The 22,899-nt window shown below is 39.2% G+C and overlaps 1 protein-coding gene across 1 annotated transcript in view; it reads right to left on the reverse strand.

Annotated features, from left to right (window-relative positions):
- Positions 1-206: 206 nt before the first annotated feature.
- The window catches only part of kcnk3a (potassium channel, subfamily K, member 3a), a 34,524-nt gene continuing 11,831 nt past the window's right edge, over positions 207-22,899 (reverse strand). The window contains exon 2 of the mRNA XM_034900939.1: positions 207-2,058. Within this exon, the coding sequence (XP_034756830.1) occupies positions 1,139-2,058 (920 nt within the window). The 3' untranslated portion in view covers positions 207-1,138. The remainder of the gene's footprint in view (positions 2,059-22,899) is intronic.

A 22,899-nucleotide genomic window follows, 5' to 3' on the forward strand; every position in this document is an offset into this window, starting at 1 on the left:
CATAGTTAGGAGGTCTGAAAAGTTGGGCAGGGAGGCCTAGTGGTTAGAGACACTGTCACAGGTTTGACCTCCACAACAGCTACAAGTGTCCTTCACCAAGACATTTAAGCCGAACCTGCTCGATCATTCTTTACCAATCATTTATTAAATGCCGTCAATATGAGTTTTCTCACGGGAGTAAAAAAAAGATGAAACAGACCAGAAAATTTGGCTTGAACCTGCACTTTAGTTACAGACACACATGAGAAGACACTGAGAATTTGTTTTTGTTTTTTAAATCTTTCACTATAAAAATAAGCTTTCCCTCAACCCTCAACACCTACATGTGAAGTGTCCAAATATATACTGTACACCTTTCAATTTCACTGCATTGAGCATAATTCTTAGAACCAAAGATTAAGAGTCTTTTTGGAAAATGTGGATTATTCAATAAAATATTTCTTAGTGGGGCATTATATACAATCCCTCTTAAAAACATGTCTCACAGTGTACTTTGTCCCTTTTATATATATTAGAACATTAAATTCTGTCTTATGAACAAAGAAAATACTGAATTCAATATTATGACATTTAATATTGTAATTCAGAAGTGTAGAGAGAGCCGCACACGTGTGTTTTCCACTTGTCTTCTAACAGCAACAGTCTCAGAGTTTGTGTAATGAATGCTTCTCAAACAACCATTTGCATTATCTCTCAGTGACATCAGTTACTATGTTAGTCCTACATAGGGTGGTGATGGCGCAGTGGTGCCTTTGGTGTGGGAGACCTGGGTTTGATTCCCACTGACATACATCAACCAATGTGTCCCTGAGCAAGACACTTAACCCCTAGTTGTTCCAGAGCAATTGTAAGTCGCTTTGGATAAAAGCGTCAACTAAATGACATGTAATGTAATGTTATGTTATGTAAAATGGTTTGTGCTGTAATGTAATGTAACATGGTTTGTGCTAAGCTAATGGAAGTTAAATACATAAGTCTGGAGACAGCAGCAGGCTCTTGCCAGAAAGAGGCACACATCAGGAGTACTGCGTCTCTTTAGGGCTGGAGTTGTGCTCCCCTGATGTCCTCAGATAATCTAGAACCACAGTAGAAGGGCACTCTTGTGGGACTTGACTTTAAAGCATGAAGTACTCCAGGTTTAGATGGAGCTTCTGCGTTTCTTAAGTCTTCTGTAGGTGTTAATGCTGTGAAGACCAGTGGAAACTGAGCTGATGCCCGAGTGGCGTTGCATGCTGCACACGCAGCCGTTTGAGTGCAGGGTGTTGGAAAAAGCCTCTCCATGCTCCATGTAGGTGTCTGAAGTGGAGAGGTCACGTGGGATGATCATGGGTATGGAGTATTGCAGCTTCTCTCTACTCTTGTACCAAAGGCAAGAGCACATTGATTGGAAGTGTAGCACTTCGGCGTAAACATTACGTAGACCCCGGCTCCCCGACCCACCTCCACCACCTTCAACTGCGCTTCCTCCGCCGCACACAGATGGTGTGGATGAGGAAGAGGCCTGGTCTACTGAACAGTGAATGTGTCCACCCGCCTGACCATTATGAGAGAGCAGAGCCCTCTGCTCAGCGTCTCTCTTCTCGTCCTCGGCGTTCATGGTCATGAACCGCAGCACTGCCAAGTTGAGGAAGGCTCCAATCACAGCCAGGCCAGTCAGGATGTAGATGAAGCTAAATACTACATACTCCGGCTTGTTCTGCAAAGCGTGCTCATTTTGCAGCGCTACATAGTCCCCGAAGCCGATGGTGGTGAGCGTGATGAAGCAGTAGTAGTAAGCATGAAAGAAGCTCCATCCCTCAAAGTGGGAGAAGGCCAACGCTCCCAAGCACAGTGTGCTCATGCAGGATATGAAGCCGATGATCACCATGTTGACCATGGAGACCTCAGTGCGCCTCATGCCAAGGCACCTCTTCAGGCGGTGGAGCAGGTACCTGACAAATGTGTTGATCCGCTCACCCACGCTCTGGAACATGACCAAGGTGAGCGGGATGCCCAGGAGGGCATAAAGCATGCAGAACACCTTCCCTCCATCTGTGCTGGGGGCTGCATGGCCATATCCTGATGGAAAGAAGGAGAAAGGAGCAGGGTTACTAGGGCAGAACTAATTAAATCTACAGTGCAGAGGACAGAGGTCTGAGATAAGAAGGCTGGAGGCTGGGAAAGATGGTCAAACCCAGAGTAGACCAATATAAATGATTTGTGTTCTTTGATTAGCACTTTTTAAAATTAATTTAAAGACTCTTTATTTCACAGCAGCAGAATGCAATTGAAAATGAGAATGCACAGCAGTGTAGTGGGAAGGGACATGTATTGATGTGTATGGGAGAGAGAGCCTGTATAATTCATTAACAATTGGTCTCTGCAGAGTAACTTCAGCTAATGAGTAGATTTGCACCTAATTGGTCCTTACATTTTACAGATCAAATAAACAGGACAGCTCAGGGTGCATTGTAAATAATAAGTCCTTTAATTTTGTAAAATCCCTCTTTGTCCTGCAGTTTTTGGAATCTTTGGATTATCAGAGCCCTACAGCAAAATAAAATAAGTTAGCAGTGTGGTTTGTGTGTGCTTTACTGAGTCTTCGGGAAACAGCCCAAAAAACAAGAATACAAATGGGCCCACAAAGCTCAGAGTTAATTAAGCAACTCCATTGCACAGAACGTGTCATGTCAAAGTTTAAAGAAGGAGCCTTTCAGTAATTTATTTGCCATGAAACAGAGAATGGCTAATAAACCATTATCTAGATAGACATATCGTCGTATAGTCAGTGACTGGAATGGCCGCTTGAACTCATACTGACTCTGAGTAATTTTGTATGCACTCACACTGTGGAGCCGGCAAATTTCAGGATGGATCCCTTTTCAGGTTTACCTCCATTTCAGGTTAAGTGCCAACCTTTTTGTCTCATAACGTAATCCTCTCACTCCTTTTGTCCCACAGGATACGGCGCCCTTGCATGCAACATCATTACCTGCTAAGATATATTCCACACATGTGGACCTGTTGGAACTGAGAGATGATGGCTCTGATAACAATGGGATCAGCAAATAGAAAAGGTTGACCAACAGTTTGAATGTAATTACTCTTGGGTTTGATTTAATTCTTTTGGCTCTGGTTTTATTGTCACACTGATCCGTGCAGTTGAGCCATCCGTCTGTCTGGTGCCAAATCTGTTTAAAGCTTTCCCAGTTGGGCCGCCAAAATGAGAGCCATTACATTTGATGTATCTCCTCATGGAAGGAAAAATCTAACCTGCTCACCGAGCGAAGAGACATTTAGCTTTTTTCTAATCTCATCCTTTCAAGGACATTTCTCCAATTTTGTGATGACACAGAGATGACTGACCAGTACTTTACTCTGAATAGGTATTGACCTCTTGTGGTCTATTTTACCTCTTGTTCTCTGGCCAATTGATGACCTTAAAGATGACGTGTTCCTTATTTGTTCATTTAAACAGATTTTAAACTAAATTATATTTTACACAATTATGTTAAAATAATGCAACTGTTTTCTCATACAATTGAACTCTCAAAAGTTAGGTCAGATTGGTCGGGTATTTTTACCTTTATGGAGAGGCAAAACCTGATAATTTGAATAATTTGTATTACTTTTACTAACCATTTGGCCATTACTTTAGCTAACACTTTTTATTCCATTAGTTTTAGCTTTGTCAACGGCTTATTCAACAGTTTTAGCTATCTATTGTAATTACTATTTTCCTAATTATTATCTTTTCACATCCCCCTGCTGCAACTGCCGAGTACCCATTTATGTGAATTACTGCTGTCCTTTGAAATATGTTAAACTCTTACAACATATAGCAATACAACCACATGAATCCAGTTCTTTTGGCGTTTAATATAATTGATGACTTCTCCAACATATACTGCTACAGAAATGCATAAGTCATGGACAGTCTGCTTCCCCACACTTCAGCTCAGGTCTGTGGATATTAATGTATTCCATTGATCCATCATGAATATATATTAAAATCAGAACTCTATGAAGAAAATTTGAATTATAACTTCCAAGGCACTCCCTCCAAGCTATACATCAGAAAATATTATAATCATATAAATTGCATTTACTTCAACCTTGCACAAGTTCTGAAAATACCTGTGGCTGAATCCAATGGAAATACTGTGTAATGTAAAAACACATTTTCAAGGTCTTCATTTGTTTTCTGTCTTTTGCTTCTCCCATCAGGCAACTTATCAAAACATGTGATCAGAAACAAACTTAAAATGTGTACAAAGTACATGGTTTGCCTTGGCGGAGAGTAAAATAAATGGGCCGTAGGTTCTTTGCCAATGGCTCCCTGCGGATTTGGCCAACGCTGTTTTGTTGGATCATAGCAACAATTTGAATTATTTCTGGGTCAAAAAACATTCAATTGGAGCCCCCAGGAACACGATATAACGTTATCAGACACGGTTTAGAACTGAGACATGGGCTCCGCCACTGCCACGCCTCTTTAGGAGACTAAAGGAGCCCTAAAGTCACCAAAGTAGATATTTGACCAATTTCTCACAAACCACATATCTCCAGAACATTCTTACATTAAAATGTTTCTGACGGACACATCAGAAGAAAATGAACTTTGTTTGAGACCTGTTTCTGTCTCAGGACCAAACTCTCGCGAGATCTGGCAACACAGAGACGCTAACGTCAACCTTCATGAACGCCCTGACAAACTAGCCATTAGGATTGTGATTGGTCTAAAGAAATGCCAACAAACCTGAGCCTGTTTTTCTCCCATCTTGAAATGCTGTCTGGACTAGCCAGACCCTTCTTCTCAGCGCTGTGTAGGAAGGTTTGGCAATGCGAGACTAAACATTGGTCACCAACATTGGTTAACCCTAGCTACCTTAAAATGGAACATGAGTCAGTTTTATTTACTAAAAATACATTTTAAAAGAGAAGAAAAGTGTTATTTCCAAATTTTCCTAATTGAAAAGTTACTCTGTGTCTATGAGTAAATAATGTATGTCCACACATTGACCATTCATCAAAGAGCAGGACAGTGTGTCCAGGTGAACACAGAGGCTGAGCTGCAGGCCTGTTAGGAGCTGTCAACAGCAGCGCGCAGTGTATAGAGACACAGAGACGACCGGAGTGACAGCGGTGCTCGTCAAAAGCAGACGCAGGAGCTGGAGGCGACAAGGCCAGCAGTCTCGCCGTGTGTGAGAGAGTGGAGAGGTCCGCATGACAAGATCACCCTCCTCTGTGCTCACCCGCTCCCCCACAGCAGTGACAAAGTTATCATGAGACAGGATGTCTATGCGGGTTGTCCTGGTACGGAGCATAAAGCCAGCAGCCACGCGCTCTGTTTACATGGATTACAGTCATTGCCACTGGGAGAGGAAAAAAGTGCAGCCTCAAAGATTTAAAAGGTGAAAAAACTGGGGTGCGAATGACATCTAAAGAATCGCACACTCTTGCATTGTCTGAAGCTGAGGCATTAATACTAAGCAGGTTTGGCTGCAACTATTGTCACACATATCATGGAAAGACAGGGAGAAACACAGAGGACACATCTGGGAAATTACAGGCCTTCAGGTTTTTCCTAAGGAAACAGTAATTCCTTCTAAAATTAGCTCAGTTTCTCAATTTATAAGGATTGTTGCAACATATAAAAAGGAGAATCAAAGTCTTTACCGCAACCTGGGGCTGAGTGTCTTATAAGCTTATTTCTATAATGTTCATGTGAAAGAAAATATGGAAATTGCCTAACATTGAAAGGGCAATAAGAGCTTTTAGAAAACGTATTAGGCAAAACTAACAAGCAGCAGAGGCTTGTAAACGTCAACAAAACACAGGTGCACCACAATCTAAACTCTCATTCTCACCTTGCGGCTGCCTCTCATTACATAATCATAATTTACAGCCAATCATTTCAAGCCTCTAGCAACAGGCTCATTTAAATGTTTCAAAGAAATCATTTCACAAAGAGTATAAATATTCCCTTATTATATCCTTTGCCATTCTTAAACACTACCAATATAATTTAATAATATAATGATATAACAATATGATTTAATTTCAAGTCTTGAACACATTTTATACTGTCTAAATCATTTTACAATTTTGAATTCTCTTGTTCATTTTAGCAGAGGGGCATAAAGCTTTGTTCAGTGCTGTGCCATATAAACCCTCACTCAGATTTTCTAATTAAAAATTGTCTTCCAACACTGCTCACCTGTAGCAAAGCAAATAATACTGATGCTGGATGTTGTTTCACCTTTCGGTCCTGGGAGTTCTAGTTTGTCTCCAAAGATGACAGCTCAGTGCATACAGCTCGTTTCTCACAGTATCCGCCTCTAAAATACATCCCCCACTACTCCAAAGTCCTCATTATACTGATTAATTAGGCAGGGATAATACAGGCTTTGGAAATACATCAAAGAATGGCATAATGTGCCTGTCGGGGCTCCGGTACTCTGTCACTCAATTCAATTTTCATTGATTACAAGGCACCATTTGTTCTTGCCAACAAGATGAGGCGCACCTATTCATCAAGCACATCACCTCAGCTAATGGGAAGGATTGCGAAAGAGATGGGGCATTTATCACAGGCTAATTTATTAGGAATTTGTAAAAGAATGAAGAAGCTGTTGAAATTCATCTGTGAGTTAAAAAAGAGGCAACATGCAAGCAAAAAACCTCACAGGTGTGATTTTAAATGCCAAAAATAAAACATGAAATACAAATACTGTATGTGCCCACCAGTGGGGCCAGGGTCACAAATTATGCAATGAAACATGGCATGTTATATCCACATACATCTAACAAAAAGTTTTCACAGAGTCTCTGGGGAGGATACTTCAGGATGTGGATTTGGTAACTGAAATGCTGGGGGCAGCGTTGCTCTCTGGGGTGCAGTGGTGACTGATAATGTCCTCAGACATCTCTGCACCCTGGAGACCAGCCAGTGCCACGCGGTATAATACACTCATCAATGTGTGTGTGTGTGTGTGTGTGTGTGTGTGTCAGGGTTTCACTCCAGATCTCACTCCAGAGGTGTAAACAGTAGCTGAGTGGATACAGTTTTATTTGCGTACTTGCACAAGTATAACGAACAGATAGCATCTCATGTTTTGATTCCTTTGGGCGCGTATTTGCTGTTATGCATTTATAAAGGTTTTGTCTTTTTTTAAAAGCTTTTTGACTGATATAAGTTATCTTTTTAACAATTAAGTGTAAACGTATCTTTTATTCAACTGCTTTTAACCAATTGAAAACTTATGTTGTGCACTTAAACATTTTATCAACCCAAATTAAATGTATTCAAAATTTGTCCGAATCTAAAATATTTTAGAATTATGGGGGAATTTGTATAAATGATGAGCAATTTATCCAAAGGACTTTCATTTGATTGATTGGTGCAGCCATTGCAAACCTCTCTCTCTCTATCTCTCTCCATCTCTCTCTCTCTCTCTCTCTCTCTCTCTTGGGTTTGAATATGTGTCACTTAGTGAATATCATAGAGCTTCAGTTAGGAGCTGGAATAAACTGATAAAAAGGTATAATATTTACATTAACTCTATAACATATTGACCACAAATAATCTAGCATACAGTATAACAAATTATGATGACATTGTTTTCTGTGCTTTTGGTTATTAAAAAGCATCTGCGGCTGCTTGTAAAGCTTGTTGCTGTAAGTGCGTAACTGAAGGTGACTCAGACATTTTGATTAACTCAGAGCTTCTCTCATCTGGATTATGGCCGTTACATACTGTGAGGACACTGTTTGAAGAGCTTTAAGGGGGGGAAATCAAACAAAAAAGTGTAAAAGTAAGCAGGATGAAAGAGGAAATTATGACCTTTAGAAAAAGCACTGCTGTTAAACAGATTTGAGAACCAAAACACCTATTCAATAATAAAACACACACATTTAGAAGGAGTTTTTGATAGATTATACACCGGGGTTGAATGACATTTAAATTTCAAAAACCCGCTGACGACTTAAATTTGAAATACCGTGCCGGCACAAATCCACACGTCAGCAGTTAGTTAAAAACTCTTATTGAAGCTGAGGAACTGGAGCAGATGTGATTATTTACAGCTCTACTTAGAGGACATTACTGTCATCACTGTAGTGGTCAGTAAACAAATTCCTTCTGCAGAGCTGATGTGTGCTCAGAGGTGTTCTACAGACTCACAACATTCAGCCGTATATGGCTAGCCTAGTTCTTCACTGTACAGGTGGCCCGAGCAGCCGTCCCGGCATGACGTCCCTCTTATCAGCACTTACACCATCCCCTAAAATGTTGCGTAGATTGGGGAATGTTCTGTACAACCGTGCAAATAAACACGATCATGTCATCCATTTGGTACAGGCTGTCTTTGAGCAGCAACCCACTCTGCTTCCCAGCATGCCTTTACACAGCTGGCTTTCATCTCCAGCTGTGTCTGGCTAAAGATAACATTACACAATCTGACAAGGTGTAACTCTTGTCCACTTGTAAGCATCCAGGATTTCTACACATAACAACAAACAAATAAAATGTTACATCAAAAGTCGACTGTGATCCTGTATTTCCCACGCATGACGTCCAGTCTCCATCTGAAAGGTGGACCCGGAGACCCCTATTAATTCTCAGTCACAGACACCCTAAACTCCAGACAACCTCGTCATTGTTTATTCAGGCACTCAAACACAAGCTCTGGTCCTCCCACTGCCCTCCATTACACCATCCGGCTTTTGACCCATAAGGCATTGCTGACAGCTGCTGTGTAACGTCTGTGTGTGTGTGTGGGGGAGGGGTGTGTGTGTGTGTGTGTGTGTGTGTGTGTGTGTGTGAAAGCAAGGAACTCTAGGAATATGTTTGATTGGGGAAATACATATCAATGTTTAAAGTCAGCATATTTGCTTTATTCATTTTCAATGAGTTATAAATTAGACAGAAAACTTTTTTTGTTGTTGTAATATTCTCACTGCAGTATTAGTTAGTCAGCCAGCAGAGGTGAAAAGCTAATTAGCAACATTTGGTATCAGTTAATCAAGTTATTTGTCATGCAAAAATTACAATCTACCCCAACTGAAGCAAAGTTCGTCCCTATTTGCTTTCTAAGTAACGAGAATAGAGAATAGAAGTCGATTTACATGTAGAGGACTGACGAGCGACAAAAACATAAGAGAATGGTCAAAGGTTGAAAATGTTTTACTTCATGTAAATGAAAAAACAGCGATTCACTGGTGGACAAGTTTAGTCTTCAGTAGGTAGAGATAAACATCTATGGGGCAGAAGATAAAGTTCTTTCATGACACCTCGGAATATCAGGAACCGCCCCCGTGATTACGTTGTTTTTCCGACTGCAAGCGTTCACATCGTCGGGTTGCGTGTTCTTCTTCTGTTATATTGGTGTTTGGCATAACAACTTGTTGCATTACTGCTACCAACTGTTGGGCTTAGCCTAGAGCATCAGGTGTGGGGAAAAAAGGAGGCCACAATAACAAAAGGACACCCCAAAGCTTTTCAATTACATCTTACTTTTCTCACTACAGTTTGTACAAGAGCTCAAAATATAGGCCTACTTGACTTGAATTGGTTTACTTGTTGCTGGCAATAACACCCAACCTTCATAACTAATTTAAGTTACTCTGTTAAAACCAATACATGACTACAACCTAAATCAATGCTATATTTAAGACAAGTTTCTAACCATTCAACACAGTTGAACGATCGTCGGCCTTGAATCTGTCTGTACGAGTCACCAACTGGAAAACTGTTAGATAAATCTAGCCCCAGTTTCCCACTTCTGATCCCCACTTGAAGTGACTGATGATGTTTTCACTGGTAAAAATGATTTTCCAGTGCCAATGAACGCACAGTATTATTGCAGCCACTTTTGTACGTCCCTTACCTCTAAATTTGCAGATTTAAACAGGACAGATGCTGCTAAATTTGTTCTCTTTCAGTGAATTTTGCAGCAGTAAAATGACATCCTAATGCTTTTGTTCTTGCTACCAACAAACAGTCATCATTCACAATGCCACAACAGTTCTTGTCACAAAAACGTAAACATGCAAACGTAGTATTATTAACTAGTGACCAATACTGTTGTTTTTCTGGTGATGACAGTTTCTATAACCAAATGTAGATAAACAAAGATTTGAACAAGGTATTTTTTTAGATTGTCATTAACCAAAACAAAGCATGTTATGGTTGAACACTATCCTGTCCACTATCAGTCAACGGTGGTTTCTTTTAACCATGACGGTGAAAGCTTATCCTCTGTGGTGTCAAAAAACACTTACACGTATTATGTTGTACCTATTGTGTTTGGCTACGGTGTAAAAATTACAATAAATAATTAATCACAAGAAAAGGAGGGCAGTTACAATCAACATATTTTGTAGTTTAATGTGGATGCCTCGTTGGAACTGTCGTGTGGCAGGTGGTAACTAAAGGTTTCCCACAAAAAGAGCAAAAATATTTTAACAATGTGGCACAGTTAAAGCTCATATTGTATAATTTAACATGTATATCATGATGGTTTTTAAAAACTAAACCAAATTTGGCAGGTGGAGCAGGTTGTCTAATGGCAGGGTTGGGGGTTCAATCCCCGGCTCCACCTGAATATGGCGTGACAGTGTCCTTAAGCCCTGAACCATACTGCTTCGATCAAGAAATTCAAATTTGACTGGGAGTAGCTTTAAATTACATTAGATATCAGTCATTTTGGCAGTATATGATGTTTGTAAATTGGCTTTCCAACTTTGATAAGAATATTTGCAGGCATGCACGGCTGTAATATTCAGTACTTGTAATCTGGGCCATTTTAGCTTGTATGGTGGGCTGATAGAAAATAATAGGTGGCCAACTTGTGTGTTCAGTAGCCTAGACCACGTAGAGAGCCCCAAAAAACCTGGCAAAACACAGCTAACAACCAGAGGGTTGTTAGAGTCAAAATCAGATGCAAACTCCTGTCATCGTGCCCTCAGGCCTCACCAGCTCATGGCTGTGTGTTTCTGTTTGGGGTGTTTGGATGTGTTAAATTCAGAAAATGTATTCTTTTCTATCACATTCTAATTTATAAAGAACAACCTGAAGCAGGGAAATTAGGAGGTTATAAAGCAGCATTTCCAAGTTTGCGGCTTTCCTCTGACTTGAGTCAGTGGAGAGAAGATTGATTCATCCTAAAATAAAATTAAAAAAAATCCATCATCAAGATTTGAACATAATCAACTCCATACCACGCCTTTTGATTGGATGAGCTCAGATCTGAAATAAAATTAAAACCTAATCAAGTGAGACTTCTCACCATAGCCAATATTTAAATGGCAGTCTTATTCAGATCCATCTGTCAGCATAAGGCTTGTTAATAGGCTTATAAAATAACGATTAATCACACAACAAATGTAAGTCGTTTCGGATAAACTACAGTTAATTAACAAATGAATGTAATGTAATGTAGGTCAAGCTATGAGCTTTTGCTGGCAGCAAAGCATTCACAAACTGGGAGAAGGGGTAACTTTGAACCGTAATTATATGTTTGATATCTGTGCAACGGCACGGACAGGTCTGCGGAGTGCGTTTCTTCTTAAACACTACGAGAAAAGATATGATTGGGTTGGAAAGACACACGTTTGGGTGGGCTGAGCTCATAACCTGCGCCGGGCCTTGCTAGGAAGGATGTAAGCCGTGTCAACTTCAACATCACTCAGTTGTTGCTGTCAGCAGACTGTAAAATAGTAAGAATAATCTCTCTAATCAAACTTTCATTATAAGCCCCGGCAGTGAATGACGAGCTTGTGAATGAGTACGAGAGAGAGAGAGAGAGAGAAAGTACGAGATGTATTTACCACAAGCAATTTGATGTAACGCCAGAGGAGACAGCACATTGGCAAAGCGTCTGTCTGGGTTCATGTTAACTCGGTTACACCTGTGTGGGGTCCACATTGGGGCTGGGAGCATGTGCTCTCGTCCAGCTCACAGCTGAGGCTCAAACATTAAAGTACCACAAGCCTGAATAACAAAGCATCCAGCAGTTAGATAAGAGAGCTGTGACTCTGCTCCTTAAAACGTATGGGCTGCAGAAAACCCTCTCATCGTCACGCAATACACCCACAACATTCACGTTTTCTGTAGAAGCAGTTCCATCAAAAGCACCAGTCTGTGTCTGTGTGTGTCCGACCATCCTAGTTTTATGTTTTGCTTTCACTGTGAAAAAAACTCAGGGTCTATTTCGAAAGTACTGGTTCCTTTTTAGGGGATATGAGAGGAAACCTTGGCATGCATCAGTTTTCCATGAGGTCAGTAAGCAAGGCATTCCAAGCAAGTGTGAGATCTCTGGGAGGGTTAGCTAATTAAATAAATCAGGTGATTTATGTACCTGATTTGTTGATGTGGACTTGTTTTAAAACTCTCAACACAGCTGGACTAAAATTGGGTTCATATACACATATAATGTACACAACGGCGAAGCAGGGGGAGGAGGAGGAGGAGGAGGACGGAAGGGTAGGAGAGGACAGGAGGGATGAAATATGAACGGAAAAAAGCAAGATGAAAGGATAACAAACAAAGTTGAAGGAAAACAGAGTGTCAATACATAACTTGCTCTATACTGGCATAAATGTATGGAAAGATCCATTAAATAATGCATATTTAAAGCTTTAAAACTCAATTTAGATGGCAGGAAGTCTTTAATTTGTAGTCATTGTTAATGTAGGATCTGCGATTTCTTTCCAGGCTTTAGAAGGTCAACTCAAATAACAGACGTATCTGTTTCAAGTGCTCCATTCGGGTTATCTGCTTTAAAAGTGTGCCATTGTGGGCACGAAGACAGAAGGAGTGAAGAGAAAGTGAGAACATCTTGTGTAAAATGATACTGGAATTTGAAATGGTTTCGCTAGAGAAAAAATGCTAAAACCCTGTGTTCAACAGCTGCCAGGAGTGCAAAACATGATCCTTTCACTGCCAAGAATGACAACAACTTATGTCAAAACGAGCAGAGAGTCCTATTATTGGACCACCATTTCCATAATGAACCTAGACCAGGGATCCCCAACCACGCGTAAAAAATAAACGGAGGGGAAAACAGTCACTTTAAATGTATTACAATGTTGTTCAAAGTGAATGTTTCAGTAGTACCTTTCCGGCACTTTCATTGACATGAATGACTTAGCTCTTTTGACTTTGATACAAGAAATCCAAATTCAAGTTTTTATTCTTCCCTGCAAAGCATCTTTGAGTCCTAGAAATGCGCTGTATAAATGTGATGCATTAATATTATTTCTATTTATTTTTATTATCATCAATAACAGTGACTTCAGGCAGAGCTTCTGGCTTAGGGGCCCCTTGACCACCTGGGCCTAGTAAGCCTGCTAATCCACCCATGGATAAATGGTTAGTTGGCTTAAAGTAATAGAACATGGTTGAAATAAATAGCAAGTATCAAAATAGCTACATCAACTAAATATTATGGCTTAATAGCTAGCCAATAATACTGAATAAACCATTTAAATAACTATTTCAAAGTATGGAAGTAATGGTAAAATGAAGCGAGACATATACTATAAATGGTTAGTTTGCTAAAAGTAACGTTAAGGGATAAACGGTTGAGATAGATAAAAGTATTACATAAATGGTTTAAATGGATAACGAGTTGAAATGGTTGCCAACAGTAATGGATAAATGGTTAAAATAGTAATAGTTAAAAGCTAGTAGTAGCCTAGTACCAAAACTTGACAAAACTGAGCATAATTTTGAGAGTTCAATTGTGGACACAATATACATTATTGATAATGTTATCTCATATATATCATTCAGTTTAAAGTCAGTTCAAAAGAACAAATTAGGGACACAAATGTTGAGTAAGGAGTTTATCTGACGGGCTGTGGGTTCAGTTGGGAAGCACTTGCCTAGACTACACTGGGCATAATTGGTCACAGATGTCACTGCTGATGATGGTGGTGAGGATGACGAGGATAATTTTATGTGGAATATAAAAAGAGCAGAGACACACTTCCATCTAGGCTAGGAACTGGGCCAATTGGGAATCAGTAGATGATTGCTAATTCACACACTATTAACAGCCTGTGATCCAGTTGCACTGCAAACAAGTGTTTTGTATATGCACACACACGTCATGGTGAACAGCTGATACTGTTGACCATAAACCACATTTTATGGTTGTTGATCCTGACACACTCTGTGGGGTCTATGCGGTCCATTATATGAGAAACTGCACGTGAAAATAGTCCAGCTTGGTGTAAGAAAATTAACAAAACAATATGTGACAAGGCTGCTATAATTTGACATGGTTACTTTGTGCCCTGCCTTGTGATTTCTGGTAATTTGGACTGCAACTGGGTAATGTTTTATTCAGTTGAACGCTCTTTTTAAAAATAGCTGCTGCTTGTCTTACTGTTTCTATTTCTTTTCCCTCACCCACATTCATTTTCCTTCCAGTTCTGACTCCTCTCTCCATATATTTCTATGTCCCATCAGTCTAACTCCGACATATATTTGCTCTTTTTTTGCAGCCTCTGCAGCACAGTCACCTATCTATGTCACCTGATTCCTAATATATATGCGTACACACTCTGGCCCGTGTTCAGCTGCTCTCAGGAACAGATGCTGTCCTAAACTGACATGTGCTGGTGAAAGGGGAGGCACCACATAACACACACAGATCAGTTTACACAGCAAAAACAAAGACAATATAGAAAACCCTGGATTTAATGAGAAGAACAAACATAGGCACAATGATAAACATCAGCACCTATTTACACAAAGAATTTTGAGTTGAAAATGCAACCAGAAATTACATATCGCAGTGTCCAGTATATTCTTGTCATTCTTATGTTGTTGCTTTTTACTTGAGCCCAAAAAGTTAACAAGTCCAATTGACAAATAACAAGAAACTATAGTTCAGCAAATAGAAATTAGAGTAAATGTAGAAACTGTGAACATTACATGAATTGTCCACAAAAGATAATTGTCTGTCTCAACTGTATGATGTCCCACTCAACACTTATCTTAATGTATTATGAACACAGCACATAAACATTTTCTTAAACATTTACAACATTATAAACATGTTTAAGATAGATTGATAGATAGATAGATAGATAAACCAGAAGCTGAGCTTTAGAGGTGTTAGTAGATAGTTTTTGTTACTGTAGGGCAGAGTGAGACTAGTCGTTTATCCAAGTCTAAATGCTAAGCAAAGCTAACAGTCTCCAAACGGTAGTTTCATTTTTATACAAATTTAAGAGAGTGTTATCGCCATAAATGTCAGGAAATGTCTAACAAAATTTCAGACTTTTTATTGGCATGGCTTTCTAACAGTACTGATTAAAACTTGGCTAACTAAGATCAAAGGAAGGTCCCATGTTACAATAAAAACTGTTGACATTTTATAGATTTGATGAGTATTCATAGTGCAATAAGGTAAATAGTTTTGTTTATACAAAAGGCATTGTGTTTCAACTTGTTAATAGCTGATACACTAAATGTAAGAAACTGTAACCATGAAATATTTAAAATAAAAATATTTTTACAAAAGCCAAGCACTTGTAAATAAGGAACTCGTAGGAAACACTTTATTCCTTTTTCAGCACCCTTCAAGTCCGGGATCAACTTAAAGAATTTATTTGGCTTGTCTTTGAACTTTTAAATGAATTAAGTTGAGTAAGAAAGGGTTAGTTACAGAAAAGGAGGCTGATATTAAACTCTCACTGAAGACACACAAACAAACCCATATGGTGAGGACATGTGTGTGCGCTTTGTTGCAAACACACACACACACACACACACACACACACACACACACACACACACACACACACACACACACACACACACACAGTGTTTGTCGTCCTTTGACAATTGCTTTCTACTGGAGACATGAGTGCCCATCAACGTCCTGGCGGGGCTGTCTGACTGGGCTCGTTGCCACTTTGTAAAGCTATCATATATCATGCAATGTGATGCACGAGGCTAACGCTTGCACCTGGCTTAATGACCAAATGCAATTAAATTAAGTAATTGATCTTGTTAGTGTGTTATATGAACCCCCTAATACTTGCTGCGGCTCCTGGCCCTTCTCTGAACTGTCTGCGGTTTTTCTGATTATTTTATTGTTCTACTGCAACACTGACAACGTAGCAAAATACAAAAGCTATTTGACTTATGCTGTTTGAAATGAGAGCCTAATTCATCTTTCACAACACAGACTCAATGCTGATTGATTTGTTACAATTGTCTGAAAATCTGCAGTGAACTTAGTGAGATCAACCCTCGGAAGGCTGAGGGAGCGAGTGAACAACCTCGATCCAGAGGTGACTTTCACCCACAATGCATTGCAATTATGAATTTGCTGCAAGACATAACATCCATGGTTAGGTGGCAATGATGTACAACCGCTAAATCTCCTGTTGCTGACCACCAAAGCAAATAATAAATGTAATACATGTCCACTTTTGTTTTCTCATTGATAGCTTAATATTTTACTGAAACATGCAGTATAACTATCAGTTGATATGTACTTTATTTCTATTATTATTTCCAACATTATCTGCATAGAAGAAATTCTGTTTTTGCGAGATATGGCCTAAGCATTAATATGATTAATCATGGTACAGATCAACAACTTTCTAAATCAGAAACTCATGCACCTGCAGCCTTATTAAAATGAATGTGCAGGTATTTATAACATGTAAAAAGCTGTAATATTTTTTATAAATATTTTTATACAAGCACTCCTTTACAGTAAGGAAATTCCATGACATTAGCAGACATAAAATGAACATAATAACTGGGATGGAATACATTAATTAAGAAAAAATAAGATTAAAAATAAAACAAACTTGAAGCAGCTGTGCTAGGCCTACAACTGTCGGTCGATCCATATAGTCTGGGTTGAAAGTTAACAAGGGCAGGTGATTTCCATTTCAATCCCCTACTCCCCCCAGCCAACTTTCCTTCTGCTCTCCAAAATTACTTCATATCAAGTGCTGAGGGGAAGTGAATGAGGGCCCGTTAAAACACTAATGAAACGCAGTCTAAGTGTTCATCCCTGTTGAACTGATCTTAAACAGGTTGCGTTTTTTTCTACCTTTCATCCCATAATATTACATACAAACATGTGTCCTACATGTGGACAAACTTCTAATCAAACCATGTAGAGTGTTAAACTTCGTCCAAACTATTCCTGAAGGACCATCAACTTTACACTGTCACCTTGGCGATGTAGCCAGTGCCTCAGGCTGCCCATATGGCGGGAGCATCAGCTCCACCTCCGCTCAATCTGCAGGTCCACCTTACCAGACCTGTCTGCAAATCCATCCGTAGCATTTGTTTTAACCTAGATGGAGAAGTGGATGGACGAGGTATATTGCATCAGTGCCATTGTGACCTTGATATCTTTTGATTCAATTTCAAGCAGGTCAGTCAAACAACATGTATTTATTATCATGCATCTTGGACATACAGCAGGGAAATGTGTGTAATTTGGCTTATTTTTTTCAAAGGATGTCTCAACTTGTTATGTTATCCGGTGATATTTATTATGTAGAAACTCAGACAGTCTGGAGGATAAAACCAATATAATGAGGGCACGCAAATATCACTTCAATTGAGTTTATGTTCTAGCCTGATATTCATCAAGAGCCCAAACAGCAAGACTGTCCCACTGATTCAATAAATCATGACACAGCTACAATGTATTTAATATGAATTCAACAATTTGTCTCGTGGCACACAGCAGTTATTGTTAGCTGTTAGCCGTTTTTGTGAAGCAAAAAGACGAGCTTGTGGGACACATTGTATGTATTGTACATTACACACATTGGCTTCTTTTCATTCTAAAACTAGAATATGTCACAATGAACTTGTTTTCTCTGTGAAGAATGACACAGTAACCAAAGACCATATATATCACTAGCCTTTACTGTTTTAACGCTGCAGTGATAGCCGGTAGGTTCACTGGTAAGCTGTAAATGCCTCTATTTGAGCACCAAAGAAGGAGTTTAACAGCTCCCGGCTCTGTACTTGGATCACTCCAAAGTGGGAGATGCTGCCTCATTAAAAGAAGAAAAGAAGTTTAGTGTATTAAAAACAAATACATATGATTACTCAGGGTCTTCATTTAATCAATTTTTCCCACTATTAGACAGAGGAAAGTAATTTTGGTGACTCTATAATATTTTTTCACATTAAAGAGCCCTATTCTTAGTATGCATCCGTTAAGTGATCTGCAGTTAACGGGAACAGACATAGTGAACGCTGGGCAGAAATAAGTTGACTTTCTGTACCTAGTAGGACATTGTTCTCTATACTGGTGGCTGTTAAAGTCACCAGTAACCAACAGTCACAAACAAAAATGGTCCCTCACTGTTATGGTTTAATGGCCTTTATGCTATGCTTTGTTCATTGAGACCTAATCCCCAGGCAAGAAGGAGGATGTTGGAAAATTCTGCAAAAACATTTATTTGACATCAAATGTTAACATTTTTAAATATTTGATTGCTAGCCATGGCAACTAAAGCATGGTTAGGATTAGGGAAAATGTGGAGGACTCTTTTTTTAAGGAGTTTACTCTGCAATGCAAATGGCTTCTGCAAATAAGGTAAACCTGGCTCAACTTTTGCTGCAAAACAAGGCACTGTGTTGGCTAATTAAATGTGTGTGAGCACATCTTCCTGGTAGATGTGAACACTGCATTTTTACTCTTGCAATCCTGATAACTTTCCAGAGGTGATGGAGGGATGAATGGAAATACATGAGGATCTGGATGGATGTGATGTGCAGCGAGGCTTCTGATAATGCGAGGAACACTGGGTACTGGATGTGATGAGAACTGGAAGTCAATTGGGCAGAAGGGGGTCACAAATGTTCCGCACTGACAGCAGCAGAGACGAGAACGGTTTAAAAGTTTTGACAGCAACAATATGGTTAGCTCACAGAGATCATGACAAATTCTGGTTAGTTTAAAGCTTTAAAACTTTTTGATATTAATAAATATCTGCTACATTCATGCCATTGCCAAATGAGCTGATACAAAGCTAATTAAGACTATTAGCTCCCCACAGCTCGCTCTATATTTCTCAGGATGGCTATGTTCAGATGATTGGGTCATCCGGTGACTTTCCCACGCAGAAGCTTGAGTGAAGATAATAACCTCTTTTAAAAAAGTCCATCATGATTTTTTAATCATAGTTGCTTGAAATGCATCTTTGACCAACCACACAGATAAACCCCCAGGTGTGGACAGCCTTGACGGTAAACTCCTTAAATTGGTTGCAGAAGTAATTGCCCCCGTTATCTGTCCTTTTTATAAACCAAAGTTTAAGTGAATGTTTATATCTTCAAAGATGGAAAATTGCCAAAATAGTTGCACTGTCTAAAAATGTAACGTTAGCATTATTGAGGTCAAATAGTTATCCTATAAGCTGTAAAATAGCAAGAAAACTAAAAAAAGAGAGATAGGTCCCATTAAGCTGCAGTTGATGCAGGGTATGGTATGTGAGCAGATTATAGAATATTTTTCTTTGAGTGATTTAACCACTGATTGTCAACATGCATAGAAAGGGACACTTGACAGCTACCGCTCTAAATCATATGACTGATGACTAGCTGAGAGATGTTGAGCAAAAGAAACTAGTCGTTGCTATTATGCTTGATTTTACAGCAGTGTTTGATATCCTTGATCATAATTTACCATTGAAAAAACACTTGAATGTCATGGTTTCTCTCAGTCAGCAATGTTATGGATGAACAGGCAACAACTAGTCTTTTTTTTATGGTAGCTACTCGGATGTTGGGGCAGTGACCAGTGGAGTTCCCCAGGGGAGTTGTCTTGGGCCGCTGTTACACTATTTTCACAAATGATTTATCACTTGTTTGAAATAAGATCAGTATATCACTATATGTGGATGATTAAACTATTTATATGTCTTCACCTACATTTCATGAGTTAAACAACATCCTATTACAGGAGCTGCAATCAGTGGTTAAATGGATGAAGAAAATAAAAATAGTTATTAATGTTTCAAAGACAAAAAGCATGCTGTTCGGTTCAAATTATACTCTTCATAATTAACCTGAGTTAAAGCTATGCATAAATTATATATCTGTTGAACAGGTCCATGAGACCAAACTTCTAGGAGTTATTTTAGATAGCAAATTATGATGGACAAAACATATAAATAACATGGTTGTTAAGATAGAAAGTGGGATTTCTGTTGTTAAAAGATATGCACCATATTTGTCACAAAGCTCAACCAAAGTAGGAATTAAGGCTTTAATATTGTCTAATCCTGACTATTGTTCAATGTTATGGTCTAATGCCACTTATGAAAAAATAAGAAAAATGCAAATGGTGCAAAATAGAGCCGTGTGTATAGCACTCAGGTATGGCTATGTAACAAAAGCTACTAAGATGCACAAATGTTTAGGTTGGTTATCTGTAAGAAATAGTTTTCTCTACTCATGTGTATTTTTTGGAATATTCCTGTAACAAAGAATCACTCTATTTTGTATAATCATTTACACAATTTAACTATATATATATATATATATATATGAGTGTTTAATTGTGAAATGTGTCCTGAGAGGATGAAAGAGTTGTTGTGTGACAGTAGCATGTTGATGTGTTCAACGTGAATGTAAGGAATGCCCGATGACTGCACTGATGGAGCTGTCTATGTGCCTGCCTGTGCCTATTTTGTTATTTAATGTGACTTGTTATGAAATGATAATGTATGTTTACCTTTTGTGTCATAACTTTTGTTTTCTTCTTCTTATTATTATTATTATTGATGTATTGCCACATTTTCAAGATGCAATGCAGGAGCTAATGAGGATCCTATATAAATCGAACAAACTGTTTCAATACTACTTGATGCAAATTGCCAATAAGAAATATTCTAGCGCTGTTATTCACCAACACACAACCAGCATGTGAATATCAGGTATATTTCACAGAAAATACGTTAGCACCCTGTTGTCTTAGCCCGAACTTGGCACAAGGTGCTTGTGTTTTTTTTGGATGGATATTAAATGTGTACTCATAAGCTCGCACTCCAATGGCGGCCCTCAGGGGTAAACACGACTCACCTATCACGGTTATTGTTATTACCATTAGGCCTCAGTGTTTGACAGTCTACTTCATACAGGTTGGCTTGTTGGGAGATTAAGCAGATGCTGGAAACAAATGAGAAAACAAATTCCCCTGGGAGACAGTATATATGCAAGGTGAGCTACAGTCACTTGGCACTGTCTGACCAAATTATTCCACTGCTCTGAGCCAGTTGGAGTAGCATAACGTTAATAGAAGCCCCGGGTTAGCAAAGCATTCAACACCAGGAAAAGGCTGGAGCCGTCACGAGCCGGTGAGTTGTGAGAAAATCACTTCAGGTTGTTATGATAAGGAAGACTATGAAAGCGCTCCATTTTTTCTATGAACCATAAAGTATTAGTATAAGCTTCTCACCTCTCACCTCAGTGTTTAGACGCTTACCACGCTCATGAGGAGCCAACCGTGCTTGATGTGGAAAGATTCGTTTTTTTGGCACATGCATGTAGTGAGGCAGCTACTGAGGCTCCTCCACGATCCCTGGATAGTGGAAAGACAGCTCAGTGCTTTGGGCACATAATCAACATCCAGCCGGATGGTATAAGGCCTCCCCCCCCTTCCCCCTGCTGTCTGAGAGAAATGTGTGTGAGAACTGCATTTCATGAAATTGTGAGTTCCTCAGGGAAAGCAGCTGTGTAGAGGCTTTTAATAGTAGTGGAAGCTATAGTTGTGATTTTGGTTGTTGATCCCCCATAATGCAGCTTCAATTGCTATTTTGATTACATTTTTAATTTGAGGCAGCTGACAGTAACTTGTGTTTCATTTGTCAGGTGATTGTTTTTCAGATATTGCGTCTCACAAACTTGGCTTTGGTAAAACAAGCTGTTTGTTCGTTTGTCGTGACTACATCAGCAAAGTGGCTCTATACAGTGGATCTAATGCTTAACAAAAGGGGTAAAAAGAGTTCAAACACACAAGGACACACAGATACACACCACACGCACACCAATGTACACATAATGAGCTTCTCGGTGCAAATGTCCCATCAGCATTCAGACATTTCTCTGAAAAATAAACGCAGACAATTTGCAGTTCAGTGTGGGCTAAAACATTGTTTCTCTTAAGCATCATTAAGGGAAACATCTAGTGCCTTCTCCAACATTTCTGCATAATTTGCCAAACACAATTTTACGTCCTTTCAGTCAGTTCATATGAATTGACTTGGATCTTTTTTGGGGAAATGCTTTCTAGCCTATGAACTGCAGCATCATGGACAAAAAAAACATTTAATAACAGGGACTAAATCTCTGGAGAGACAGAATATTGTTGAGTGTCATAAGTGTAAGTTTGATTATTGACCTGCAGTGTTTCCATTATCAGTCATATTTTACTGATAATAGCCAAATCAGAGCATTTACACACGCCCAACTGTCCTTACAGAAGCCACATTTTGTTAAATGTACAATATGCAATTTTCTGCCGCTAGTGGTCTCTCAATTAAGAACTTTTTATACATTGGGAATACGTGAAGAATTATGGGAGATGTTGGAAGTTTTCATTGTTAAACACCAATGTGAATTTATGTCATTGTTATAAAATAGCTGCAGTTTCCCCAGCGTAACTGCGTTTTTTCTTGATTTGATGCGAAAAGGGGAGTATTTTGACATGAGATTTTTGGCACAAACACTGGTAATGTGAATGGAGACATAACTTTACAGGGGGCCGCTGTTCTGACTCAGGTGCCTGAGGTCTGATATGGTCTGTTTCCCAAAAGTTTTAACTACGACTAGCATTGTTAGTACCCGGCACTGGATTAACTGCTGGTCAGGTTTGGATTGCTGTATTGACAGTGGCTGGCTGCTAGCCTTTA

The sequence above is a fragment of the Etheostoma cragini genome, chromosome 18 (assembly GCF_013103735.1).
Source record: "Etheostoma cragini isolate CJK2018 chromosome 18, CSU_Ecrag_1.0, whole genome shotgun sequence".
Classification (NCBI taxonomy): Eukaryota; Metazoa; Chordata; class Actinopteri; order Perciformes; family Percidae; genus Etheostoma; species Etheostoma cragini.